The sequence below is a fragment of the Camelus ferus genome, chromosome 9 (assembly GCF_009834535.1).
Source record: "Camelus ferus isolate YT-003-E chromosome 9, BCGSAC_Cfer_1.0, whole genome shotgun sequence".
NCBI classification, from domain to species: Eukaryota; Metazoa; Chordata; class Mammalia; order Artiodactyla; family Camelidae; genus Camelus; species Camelus ferus.
The window spans coordinates 44,968,929-44,982,617 of record NC_045704.1 but is presented as its reverse complement, the minus strand read 5'-3'; the positions used below and the strand labels follow the sequence as shown (position 1 = coordinate 44,982,617).

At 44.1% G+C, this 13,689-nt stretch overlaps 1 protein-coding gene across 3 annotated transcripts in view; it reads right to left on the bottom strand.

The window, feature by feature from the left end:
• LOC102518832 (cadherin-1) overlaps positions 1-13,689 on the bottom strand; it is a 67,924-nt gene that overhangs the window by 18,130 nt on the left and 36,105 nt on the right. For all 3 annotated transcript variants that reach the window (XM_032486614.1, XM_032486613.1, XM_006180589.3), the window contains exons 3-6: positions 5,079-5,302; positions 1,339-1,482; positions 1,057-1,212; positions 172-316 (exon numbers count right to left, since the gene is read on the bottom strand). In XM_032486614.1, the coding sequence (XP_032342505.1) occupies positions 172-316; positions 1,057-1,212; positions 1,339-1,482; positions 5,079-5,302 (669 nt within the window). The remainder of the gene's footprint in view (positions 1-171; positions 317-1,056; positions 1,213-1,338; positions 1,483-5,078; positions 5,303-13,689) is intronic.

The following is a 13,689-nucleotide window of genomic DNA, read 5'->3' as shown; positions in this document are numbered from 1 at the left end:
ATTGTACATTTGAAATACGTGCAGTTGAATGAACAGGAACTATACCATAATGAAGATTTTTTTTAAAAAAGAAGTTCTGTTCAAAGGACCTAATGCCCAACACTTCAACACTCAGGGTCCAAAGGATCTAAATGTCTTGCTGGGTGGCCAGCTCCTCGTTGTTGGCTATACCTGGGAGAGCTCCCTCCATGACGGACCCCTTAAAGACCTCCTGGGTGAACTCTGGCTTGTTGTCATTCTGATCGGTCACAGTGATCACAATCTCCATCGGGTCCTCAACTGCTTCCCCGTTCGAAGACACAGCATGAGAGTAGAGCTGCAGGAGCCAAGCGATGGTTACTCAGGAAGAAGAGGCAGGAGAAGTGATCCAACTAGAGCAGAGTGGGCTCCACCTGCTCCCCCTCCTTCTCACTTGAATGTGGACCCCACAGCACTGAACTTCTCTCATACACGTGCTGCTGCTCCAATTAGGTCATGACATTAGTTAAGATCATGACATATGAAGACCCATGGGCTGGAGGACACATCCAGCAGGGCAGCACCCCCATTTCCCATATAAGAGCTGGGGGGCCAGGCCTGGGAGATAAAGGTGGAAGCCTAAAACACTCTGACTTATTCCAAGCGGGGTCAAATTTGCTCTGGCCACTCCAGTCTGGTGCTTCCCCCAGATTTTTCTGCATTTGGCATCAATGCATTACCTCCTAGCTTCCCTAAGCTCATACCACTCCCAAAGCCCAGAAACGGTTTTTGTTCCCCAACATTAACACCAACCTCTCCCTTTGTGTCAGGGACTTTTAGTACCAAGGTTGACAATTTGTGTCTAAGCTCATGGGTGAGGCATAAGGACTCCCCACCCTTTATTCCTAACAAGGAAAACATGAATAGCTCCCAATTTTTCCAAGTTCTCCTGCCACTTCTCCTTATCAACATGTCTAGAAGTGTAAAATTCACCTCTTCATATGTCTAGAACATCTGATCTAGGGGTTCAACATGGGCTCATTAAAGAAATTTTGGAAGGATATGACTCTGTTATTAACAAGCTTAAGAGACACTCACAATGTACTTGGCAATGGCTTCTCTATCCAGAGGCTCCGTCACCTTTAGCCATCCTGTTTCTCTTTCAATAATAAACACACCAACCGGGGGTTTGTCAGCTCCTTGGCCAGTGATGCTGTAGAAAACCTTGGTTTCTTTTTCCCTATTAGATTTGATCTGAAGACAAAACAGAAAAAAACAGAATTAGTGAGGAAGGATGCTGACCTTGGCTCTTTTCCCTTTCTCTCCTGGGTTCTTCTCTGCCACATTCCTCCCAGAGAAAGGGAGAACTTCCTTCTGTACCTGGACCAGATCCTTAGGAAAGGGGCCTTTCTCATTTTCCGGGCAGCTGATAGGAGGGATAACCCAGTCTCTCTTCTGTCTTCTGAGACCATGGTGGGAGCCAGGAAATGTGAGCACTTCTGTCTGGGTTCCAGAGAGAGAGTCCTAAAGGGAGAGAAGATGAGGAACAGAACGAGATAATTCAGGAGATGAGACAGGCCTAATAGTCCAACCTTTCCCATCAGCATCTCCAGCCTTCTAAGGGCAGGACATGGTTTTAATTTAATAACAAAATGAACAGCCAAAACAAAACCCAATGAAGCCCTTTGCCATCAAGACAATTCCTGTTTTGATCCTCCTTAGTGCCAGAGTTCAAGTAATCATTATGCACACACGATTACAGGTCTGAGGGCTTGACATTATTTTATGAGTTATTTCACTCTTACGTATGACACCTGTCATTTTTAATAGCATGTTATACTTCAATGATTTAATATCAGAGCTTATTCAGCAATTAGATATTCAGGTGTTTTCTTTTATGTTTTTCATAGGGATTTAGGTCTCCAAAGTTGAGTTAGCCTAAATGAGTAAGTTTTGGGAATTAATACTAAGAACTACTTTGTGATCAATACTAATCCCTTTATCCCACTGTGTTACTAAATCCTCTATGGTTTCCATTTGTTCTAACAGAAGTTGTCAGGATGGGAACCAAAAATGTCCTCTGAGACTTGTATTGAATGGTTTTCATGTGCAATAGATACCTTTATGCACACACAGGGAAATAAGATAGCTGAGGGTGGAAGGAAAAGATCTTCCAAATTGTTTAAGTGTTTTCAAATGATTGGTGTTAATACAGTAAATGTTCCAGAGGACAATTCCACCTCCTCCTCTCCACATAGTCACTGGTCACTGTTTCTCAAGTGTGAGTCAAGCCCTATTTCCTGACTTTAAAAATGTGACTCAAAATGCACAAGACAGACAGGAGATGTGAACAGGTTATCATCATAAAATTTTTCCCAACCCTGCATTCCTGCTACCAGTCACTCACACACCCCTGAACACACACACACACACACACACACACACACACACACACACACACACACACCCTCTCTGCATCCTTGCATTAATCTCCTAGAGAAGCAGTCCCGCCTTGGCCAAGGGCAGGCTCTGGAGCCAGGCTGGCTGCCCTGCTTGGAATTCTCACAATGACATCTTCCTGTTCCGGGCAGATTACTTTACTTCTATGCCCCACAGTTTCCTAATGCTGAAAATGAGGACTAGCTTAGTACCTACCTCATAGGATCCTTGGAAGGATTAAATGTGATACTAGTATCACAGTAAAACACTTAGAATAGTGCCTGAAACGTAGTTAAGTGCTCAGTAATCTGACTGTGAACACTGTATCCTAACCCTAAAACTCACCACCTTGCAGTCAGGGTGAGTGAACAGGTATGGATGAGTGAGTACCAATTGATTTGCCATATTGAAGAGAAAGGCAAAGAGCAGACCTTGCTGACATCAGAATGACAGATATTTTCAGAGGATGGTAATAAATTATGATGAACACGGTGCTGGCAAAATATAACCTTCACATCTTCATGTGTGAAATTAAAGGGAATTGTGCCTGAACATATTGAACATGGAATCCATTCCTCAGAAAAGGATACCAGACTGAGAAAACCCATCCAACCAGAGAAAGAACTGTAAAGTTAGATCTGTTTTTATTTTTTCCCCAGCTTTCTTGAGGTACAGGTGACAAAATAAAAATTGTATTTAAGGTATACAATGTGATGTGTGTGTGTATCTGTCTCGGATCTATTCTTATAGGAATTAAAAGAGAGGTAAGATTGTCACCCCTTCTAATGTAGGGCCACCTGGCTTCACAAGGGTCCCTTGAAATAAAAACAAACCAAAGTGAACTTCAAACCAGCTGTGGCAGAGTTGCCACCTACCACTCACTATCCATTCTTTCTTTCTTATTTAACAAACAAACAAAATATTTCTCCCGTCCCTCTGTTTCCATATATATACATTTTATATCTAACAATGTAGCCAAGTAAAAGACTACACTTACAGCTAGGTGTGACCATGAAGCCAAGTTATAACTAATGAGATGCAAGCAGAAATATTGCTTGAAAATTCCCTAAAACCTTCTTCAAAAGGTGGATAGACAACTAAGTTATACATTTTGGGGATTCCTCCCTTTCTTTTTCCTATCATCTAGAATAAAGGGTGATGACTGGAGCTCCAGCAGCCATCTTGGATCATGAGGTATCCTTGAGGATAGAAGCAGACAGACCGGAAAGGAAAGAAAGAATCTAGGCTCCTGATGACTGCAAGAGCCTCCATACTGACCACAACTTACCACTGAATTGCATTAGTATGAAAGAGAAATATTCTATTTTACATAAACCACTATAGTGTGTGATTTTTCTATAACATGTATTTGAACTTACTTAATCATGAAGGCAGATGGCAAAGGTAGAGAGGAAAAGCTGAAAAACCAAACTGAAAACTGTCTTTGGCTCATAAGAGCTTCCAAGCACAACTGCCTAGCAAGAATTTACCACAATGCACTTGTGTGAATGACGGAGTCAACTGGATACCCGAGTTGGGAAGCTGTGAAAATTTAGTTCTACAAAATTCCTCACTTCTCTGGTCTATCCAGTTATACTAGGGAGAAAAATCGTATCCATCAGTACTATTAAGTTCCTAGAATCTCAGCAGTCCTTGGGGATTAAAACAGGAGCCAGCCTGAAAGGCCCTGGCACATACAACACTCCACACTCCCAAGGCAATAGCAGGATACAACAAGAACGGTTCCCCAGAGAGACATTTCAGTAGGGAGCACCACGGGAGCTGTTTAGAAATTGGCAAAGGCATTTGGCTTTGGGTAATAATTTCCAGAAATATTCTTGCCAAGAACCTGGGCAGATATATAACCTTTCATTTGTGGCCAATCCACCCATCTGTCCATTCAGTATCTACTGGGCTCCTGGTATGTGCCAGACAAAGAGCCAGACGCTGCAGATACAATGGGGCAGGATTGTGTGGAGATTCTAGTGCAACTGGGCAAAAGCTTCCCACTGATTCTTCCCCTTCTTTGCCAAGGCCCCCTCTCCATGAGGAACACAAGCAAAATGATCAGAGAATTGACCTCCTGTTCATTCTTCCACCAGGAAGGGAATGATAAAACAATTAATAATTACTGAGTACTTATTCTGTGCCTACTGTAGGTCTAGCATGTTACATGTACTAATTCATTTAGTCGTCATTAACTCCATTTTACAGATAAGGAAATTCAAGCACAAACAGATGAAATAACTCCCCCAAGTTCACTCGGGTAGTAAGTGGAAGGGCTGAGATCCAATCCCAGACAGCATCCACACTCTTGCTCAGTATTCTACACCACCTGCAGAAATAAAGGTAGTGTCTCTTGCCATTCACTCAACAATAAAATCCCCCAACAAGAGTTTAGTTAGACCAATGGTTCTCAACTGGGGGCTACTTTGCCCACCATCACCCCCAGGGGGCACTGGCAGTGTCTGGAGACAATTGTGGTTGTCACAACTGGCAAAGTTCTACTAGCATCTAGTGAGTGAAGACCAGGGACACTGCTAAACATCCTATGATGCACAGGACAACCCCACAGCTAGAAATTACCCAGTCCCAAATTGTGAATGGCGCCAAGGAAGAGAAACCTGGATTAAGCAGCAAACTAAAATTACAGTGAGTTTCCAAGAAGCACTCCAACGTACATGATGATGGTGGTGGTGATGGTGGTGCCCTGGTGCCTTCAGCGTCACTTTGGTGGAGAGCTTTCTGCGGGTGGAATCCCAGGCATGGACATGAAAACTCATCTCTGGATTATGAAGTTGTAAAGGCCGTTTGACTGCAACCACGCCATCTGTGCCCACTTTGAACCGGGTGTCATCAGAAACGTAGACTGTCCTTGGTTGACCAGTGCATCCTTCAAAACTCACTGCAGGACATAAATCACAGTGATCAGGAAGTTGGGGAGACGAAAGGGCTTTCCTTCTCTAAAAACTGAACTTCATTCACCCACCAAAAGCCCCACTCACGCAAAACAAGTACAGGTAAAACAAATCACAGTCTGGTGACAGAACAGCAAAGATAGCAAAGTAGCTGACACCGTCATTATGTTCTTCACAATTATAGGGCGACTTAATTGTGGTCTGATTTTTTTTCTCATCTACTTGCAGAGTGAAAACAGTAACCTGTCTAGAAAGTAACTTCTGTTCAATACAGAAAAGGGCCTGACCTTCAGATGGCTCTTGACAATATGAAAAAAAGCTGAGAAAGAATACCTATTGACTATCAAAGTTAAGAGACTAAAGTTAGAGACCAAAGTTCAGTGAGATGCTGTGGATTGACTACACTTAAATAAGCAGCTTACATTTCAATAAACAGAGGCAGGTAATAAGAGGGAACCAGCATGGACAGTGGTTAAGAGTATGGACTCAGGCAAATTTCTAAACCTCTCTGAACCTCAGTTTTTTTATCTTCAAAATGAGGGTAATCATGGTGCTTACCTTCGGCTCCCAAACATAGTATTTTCTCTGCCAAGGGTGGGGCTCAAGTCCCAGCTCTGCTTATTAGTTCTGTGACCTTGAGCAAGTCATTTCACCTTTCTGTGCCTCAGTCTACCTATCAGTAGAATGAAGGCAGCAACAGCAACTACCTACTAGGGTAGTTTTAAGATACATAGAACAATGCCTGGCAGATATCAGACACTATTAAATAAAAATTTAAAAACAAATGTAGCTTTGGTTCAGACTGGGATTTCAAAATGTAGAATAGATAAACAAGATTATACTGTATAGCACAGGGAAATATATACAAGATCTTACAGTAGCTCACAGAGAAAAAAATGTAACAATGAATATATAGATGTTCATGTATAACTGAAAAATTGTGCTCTACACTGGAATTTGCCACAACATTGTAAAATGACTACAATTCAATTAAAAATGTTAAAAATAAAAAAAGTAGCTTTGGTTAATCATTTATTCAGCCCCCTGTGAGTATTCTACAAAAGATACTGATAATCACAGATATTAATTATCTGATTATATGCTTATTGTCTGAGACATTGAAAGGTAACGGCTACTTGCACTATGAAGCCCTGAGGAGAAATTGATCACTGTCACTTAGGGGAGATAGTGAAGGTTTCACAGGAAAATCTTCAGCCTGATCATATAAAGCAGCAAACAAGACAAATGGAAAAGACAGAGGAGGACTACTTGGGTAAGGGAACTTAGTATCAGTGACTTACAGACAAAACGACTTGAAGCTTTACAGTTATTAAAATTATTGAAACCTAAAAAGTATTAATACCCAGTGCTGGAGAATGAATGGTGAAAAATGTCTGTGCTAAACATCAGAGAACCAAAGGACTCATTCAACAGGCTCCATCAAACTTTGTTAGAAACTGCTGGGCTCTAAGGACAAAATTGTGAACAGGACAGACAAGGCACCTGCATTCACTGAGCTCACACTATTGTGGAAGAGATGGATGCATAACAAAACCAACAATCTCAGGTAGTGACAAATGCTAGATACAAAGGAAATAAAGAGGGTGATACAAGAGTGAACGGAGAAGACGGAGGTGTGGGGAAGGTGTAACTTATATTGTGGTGAGGGCTGGCCTCTCTGAAGTTGGAGGCGTCTGAGCTGAGACTTGAAAAAGCCAGCCTTGCAGAAACCTGGCTCAAGAGCCTTCCAGGCAGAGGGAACAGTCTATAAAACAGTTCATTCTGGGAAACTCTTAAGTTGGCCTGTTTTCTTCCCTTTCAAATAATTGCCCTGCATTCCTCCAGTGGGGATTTCAATTTTTGTCCAGATGATCTTTCATAAAAATTCCTGCTCTTGTGACTATTTTACACAGCTAGACACCTCTACATGCAAAAGGATCAGGTCTTTGCCAGAAAGCCCTAAAGCCAGATACGATGTCTGGGCTGCAGTTTTCATTTCTTCCATTAGGGGCCACCCTTGCAAACTTCTCTGAAACCAACAGCCCCACCCTAGCCAAAGAAAATCAGACAGTGTTGAGGGGCAGGGGTAAGCACTTTGATTATCCCCATTTTGAAGATGAAGAAACTAAGGCTCAGAGGTTAAGAAATTTGCTTGACACCCTATAACTAATAAACAGTAGAGCTGGCACTGGCCCTTAACATGAGTAATTCAGTCTCATGGTTCACTCTTACCCCGAGAGACCCTATTAGGACCCTGGCTATTTCTAAAGGATGCTTTTGCCTCCTAGCTAGTATCCAAAGATGATAGAAATCTGAGGCCACTTCATGAAGTAGCTAGGAGTCTGCTACCTGGCAAATAAACTGAGCTGCCGAAGCAATGAGAGTTAGTTCACAGGAAGAGATCTGGATCCTTTGACTGATCACCCTCCCCAATCCTCCCTTGCCAGTTTGTTTAAAAAAAAAAAAAAAAAAAAGTCAAAACCATGCCTCCACCCCTACCCTCATCTTTTAGGTAGATTCTCCAACTCACTTCCCAAACTTGAGAATGGGTGAGAAGGGGAAGGCTAAGGACAGGAAGAGGTTGATAAGAAGGGGCTGGTCTCAGAGTCTCTGACTGTACCATAAACCCAGATTACCCCATGTTCTTGCTGAGCAGACTTGAGCAAAATACTTAACCTCCCTGGGCTTCAGTTTTCTCTACTGGAACATGAAGGATACCATCACCGACTGAGCCTACCTCTTCAGGGTTTTGTGAAGATTAACCAGGATGGTGAATATGATCACATTTGGAAGCAAAAGAGCAATCAAGTGGAAGGAGGTGACAATTATTTCTGAGCATTTGCGGAGACAAACTAGAGGACAAGCATTTGCTAAATGAACAGATGAACCCCAAAATAACAACAGAAGTAGGAAGAAACAAAATTCTAAAGGATGGGCAGCTAACACCCTTTACATCTAAAATAAGAATTTCTTTTCAAAGTAGCAAAACAAAACATTTTTCAAATAACCCACCCTCAGCCCCACCCTAGTAGAAGTAATGGGGCCACCAGACTGTGTTTGGGGGCTTGTCATATAAGCAGAACAAGAACAGCCCTCATTTTCACACTGAATTCCTTTCCCCAGCCGGACCCAATCGGGCAGTGAAAGTTGGGACAAGCATGATTGGACTTGCCAAGGGTGGCGGCCTGAAAAAATGAAAATGGTTTTGCAAATGACTTAATGCAAGGCTCTTAACCTGCTTTGGGGCATCTTGTCTTAATGGTGGCTAAGCCCCACCCTTTGAGAAGTGACGGAAGTGTGCAGACCCAACCTGAATTTCCAGGTGTTCATTATGGCCCATTATCTTTCGGTGCAACCTGATCCTCCGGGCTGATAAACCTGAAATTGTAGAAAAGACTAGGGGGATCTCCAGCTCTGGGAAGGCTCTGGGAAGCTTGCTTCAACCCTGGCAAGGGCTGGGCAGCGTCTCAGAGACACAGTGAACACTAATGGCAGCATGTGGGAAGACACAAGAATGGCAAACTGTAGAAACCAGAGGACTGGGACACGGGGATTGGCTACATTTGAACATTTCCACAATAAATAGTTAAACAAAAATAAAGTCATCAAGGGACTAAATATTCTTTAAGTCAGCATGTCGTCCTATCTTCAATATGTTATTTGGTCACTTAGTCTAGAAATGTAATCCCCTAATACCTCTAAACAGGAAAATCTTGTCACCCTGGTAATATCATCACCACCAGCAAAAATGACAGCCTCAACTAAGAGCCTCATCTACCTTTTATTTACTATTTTCTTAATATTTTAAACATATGAGAACAGTATGTGTCAGGCTCTATTCTAGGCACTTTACAGATATTAACTCACTTCATCCCAGAGCTCTGTGAGGTTGGTACTATCGAAATCCCCTTTTTACAGGTGTGGAACCTGAGGCCGCTGGTAAGTGGCAGAGCCAGGATTAGATCCCAGGCAACCTGAGAGTTCCTGCTCTTGACCACTCTGCCTCGTGCCTCTTCTATGAGCGAGACCCTTACACTGCACGCTTTGGGTCCAGTTTTCTGATTTAATCTTCCCCGCCACATCCAGCCACCCTTTGGGGTCGGCATCACTATGCTCATTTTCTTTGCCCTAAATTATATGCCAGCAAGTGGAGGACTGGGCTATCTGGCCCCAGGCTGAGCACTCTTACTCTTCACCACATTCCCATACAGGAAATGGGGATATGCTTTCCAGCAATAATTTAAAAAAAAAAAAAAAAAAGAAGAAGAAATACTTACTAAGGAAAAACAACCAACAACATGAAAAAGACATTCCAGAACAGTACAGAATTCTACACAGCAGGAGGCTAACAGTAATTTGGATGGAGTTGGAGGGAAGATGGATCAAAAGTTATAGTAGGGCTGGGAGGCAGTTTTTCTTTTTTCTTTTTTTCTTTTTTTTACGTATTTTCCTTATACATTTTTGTATTATATTGTGTGTTACAATGACAGTGAATTACTTTTTAAAATGACAAAAATAAGGTTGACTTAAAGAGCGTCTTTAACCCATTGTGACTCTTGCGTGTTGTTCTTCAGCCTTTAAGTGCCCTATTTTCTTGCGTACTTGGCAGAAGTCATAGCTTTAATCAGAGGACCCTGGAAGAGATGATTGAAGTTCAAATAAAAATTAAACCCAAGCTCATGAAAAGCTTTTGGTCCCGGGACCAGCTTTGATTGCTCAGCAACATTCTTCTCTTGGAATTGCCATCATGACCCATAACAGTCCTGCTTTAAGGACCCCATTTCTTCTCCCGCCCCCGCCCAGCCTCAGCACTGGAATGTGGGTGGGTGGGAACAAGACAGTCTCAAAGGCCCCTGTATATTTCTGAGAGTTGTTGAGATTTAAGGACGGGGCCTGCTAGCAAAGCCGGCTAACCACAGTTGAGTTATTTGGTAACTAGTGGGATAACCCTTAGAAGCAACTACTTGAAAGTAGTGATTCCCCCCACCACCACACACAAAGGCCTGCGTTACAGACTCCCTCCCTCTCAGGAGATCGCATGTCCCACAGCAAACACCAAAGAGCATTTACCTTTATTTTAAGAACCATTAGCACTTGAGTATTGTGAAGGGAAAATCACACACACAACCTTGAGGACAAGATCAGAGAGCCTTCTGGGCTCCTGGGGTGTCACACTGCTGTTGTGTACCCCCAAACCAAGGGCTTCGGTTTCTCACTTAAACGCTGAAGATGAAAGACAAGATGAAAGTCTGACTACAAGGACAAAAGGAATCCTGGGGAGACAGACACATGCCATCTAGCTGGGCAGAAGTTCCTTTTTACCGGTTAGGATCAGTGTTTCTAACTCAGCCGCAAAAGCCGTAATTCTCCAAGGATACCACCACCCAGAAAATTTCTAGTTTCCACTTTCTTTGATCGCACTAGGTGATTTGGAAACATCTTCCTTTGATTAGTGTCCACAAAATCACTAAACATTCCGGGTTTACCAGGTACCCAGGTGCAGCAGAAAATGTAATTTTATGTTTAAAAAGTGGGAAAGAAAGGATGATGAGGCCTCCAGTTTGTCTGCCCTTGGGGGATGTTGAGGAGATTTAAGTTGCACCAGGAAGACCGTCTTTTTAGCCCTAGTGAGTCTCCAGTTTTCTGTGTCCATTTGCCACTGAGAACTAGGGACAATAACACAACCTAATAGCCTTACTAGCCACAGCGGCCCTGGGCGGTAGGAGTTTAGCAGCCCTAGCTGATAAATGAGGAAACTGAGGCTCGAAAGTCCCAGTAAAGAGGCTTGGCTAAGGCTCTCGGCTGTGAAGTGGCCAGTGACGTGGCCGATGACGCACCGTTAGGACTTAACCACCAGGCAGGTGGACTCTTAGTTTGATAACATTTGCGAGACTAGTTGCTAATTGAATGGACACAGGGAAGTTAGTTCACACAAAAGAACGGGACAGCGGTGGGTGTAACCAGAATAAAAACTGCAGAGTTTCCTATCACTGTCCTTCCCTTACACATATTCACTCCCTCTCTCCTTCAGTGGAACACTGCACCTTGGAAATCCTGTTCTGGGGCCTCAGAGAAACATAGGGACATTCAGACAGACAAGCTGAAGGAGGAAATTTTAAACTTCATATTCAAGAATGTTCCGCCTTAGGTCACCAAATTACATAAGCTGAAATAAGTCAGAGTTCCTCTGATCATCCAACCTAACTCCCAAACATTTTCCTGGGGAAAATAAGCAGCTTGGAGTATCACATTGCACAACCACAACCCACAGGTGTGTCCACAGCGCGTACGATACGCTTGGCTGGGGCGCCCATATCCCCCCAAATCTTCCTTGTTGAAGGCAGCTCCCATGGGAGCCCTGGGATGGGAAGTTTACTTTCATGAAGATGATCAAGTTCTTTCTCCCAGCCTCCCAGCACCTCCATGCTCAGAATAAATCATCAATAGTCTCCATCTTCATTTAACTTACCCCTTAAAAACAGATGTCAACAACAGGCGCTGCCTGGGGAGGAAGCAAGCAACCAAGTTCCCTTTGCTTTGTTTCCATCAAAACAGACTGGGGTTGGGGGGAGGGGGATAATAGCTCAGTGGTAGAGCACGTGCTTTGTGTGTAGGGGTCCTCCATTTTAAAAAAACAAAATAAAACAAAACCAAACTGGGGTGGAGAGGGGGCGTCAGGGCAGGGAGAGCAGTGAGGTTGCAGATTGAGGACAGATTAGCCCAGGACCCTGCAAAGGGGAGCCCACATGATGAAGGCGTGACCCGTCACCCTGGACTTTGTTTTACGGTTACCTGTGCTGCTTGGGTCACTCTGGCAGTGTATTGTTTGCTCCCTGGTCGTGTTTCTGCTTGGGCTAACACTGTTTTAGTTCTCAGACAACAAACACCATGGAGGTTGATCAGAATCAGCCTAGTAAAAAATGTCATAAATGGCACCTCCACAGCAGGTTAAAAGCCAGTGCAAATACTTTTATAGTTTTACATTTGTGTGAATGGGGTCAGACCCATTAAGGTCAAATCCCTGCTTTGCTTCTTAGGTGCCACTGTAGGCAGGTTACTTTGACTTCCCTTGAGAATCAGTTTAATGGAGACATCCTCATGTCTCCCTCGAGGGACTGTCTCAAGGATTCTTTTTTCAACAAATGTTTACACAGCCTTTACTGCCTGCCAAGCATCATTCTGGGAAGGCCTGGGGAATACAGCCGCGAACTAAGCAAGGTTCCTGCCTTCATGGGGCTCAGGTTCCAGTGGGTAAGAGATAATGAACAAAATTAAGTATCAGGAATGAAAATGTTAATAGAGAAAAAAATAAGCCAGTCAGGGGGTCCCAAGGCTTTAAGCAGCAGCAGGGCTGGAAGGGGCAATGTACTAACAGGCATTTGGGGAAGGCCCCAAAAAAGAGACACGTGGAGACACGGCCCCAGCTGCTGGCTGCAGCCAGAGCAAGGCGGGGAGCCGCATGGCCATGTGGGGCAGCTCCACGGGCTGCTCTGACACCACACACCTGCCACGGGCCGGGCCCCATTCTAGTGCTGGAGACCTGGGTGTGAACACAGCAGGCAGTGACCCTGCCTTCCTGGGGCTCTTGTTCTAGTGGGATGAGAGTAACACCATCACGTGGGTCCCACACAGGCCTGTGTGAGTGGCGTTGGCTCCTGCTCCTGCAGTCTGGAAGGGCCAGAGGGCGCCCCGTTCTCCTTGCCCTCTTTGACAGAAAAGAACTGTTTTAAATCCTTTACCTTTCCAGGCCTCTCCTGGACAGTTGAGAAACGAGCCCACGCTCACTGACAAAACCTCACCCTGTTTAATCTCAACATTCCTGCCTCAATGGCGCTCCGGTGGCTCAGCTGGAGAAGCTGAGGCTGCTTCTCTGCTCAAGTTCGAGACCGAGGGCTTGGCTTCAGTTTTCCAGGGTGGACATTAACTGCCAAGGACTCTCAGCTCAATTCCTTTAAAAAAAGGGAGGAGGGGGAAGCAGGTGAACTCCATTCTAAGAAGGAGCTGGCCTCTGGCCTGCAGCGGAGGTGGAGACCTCCTCACTGTCACAGAGAGGGAAACTGGTTTTGTTTCGTCAAAAAGAACAAGATGCTCTCTGGCTTCCACACTAAGTTGGAGGAGTTTTATTATCTCAGGTTCTGGCTGTATGTTAAATACACAAACACCCGACCTGCCTGCCTGAATAGAGGTGATAATTGATCATTCCCTCGGCTGCCACCCAGGAAACATTCCTGTGGCCTGGTTGGGCAACTCCAGGAACTGTTTGCTTATTGATTAGAAAGAAAAGGGTCCCTCCCACACCATAGTATCTGCCCTGTTTTCGTTTGTTAGGTTCCCTGTAGGCCAGGGAGGGCCCTGTCTTCCAAATTAAAAAATG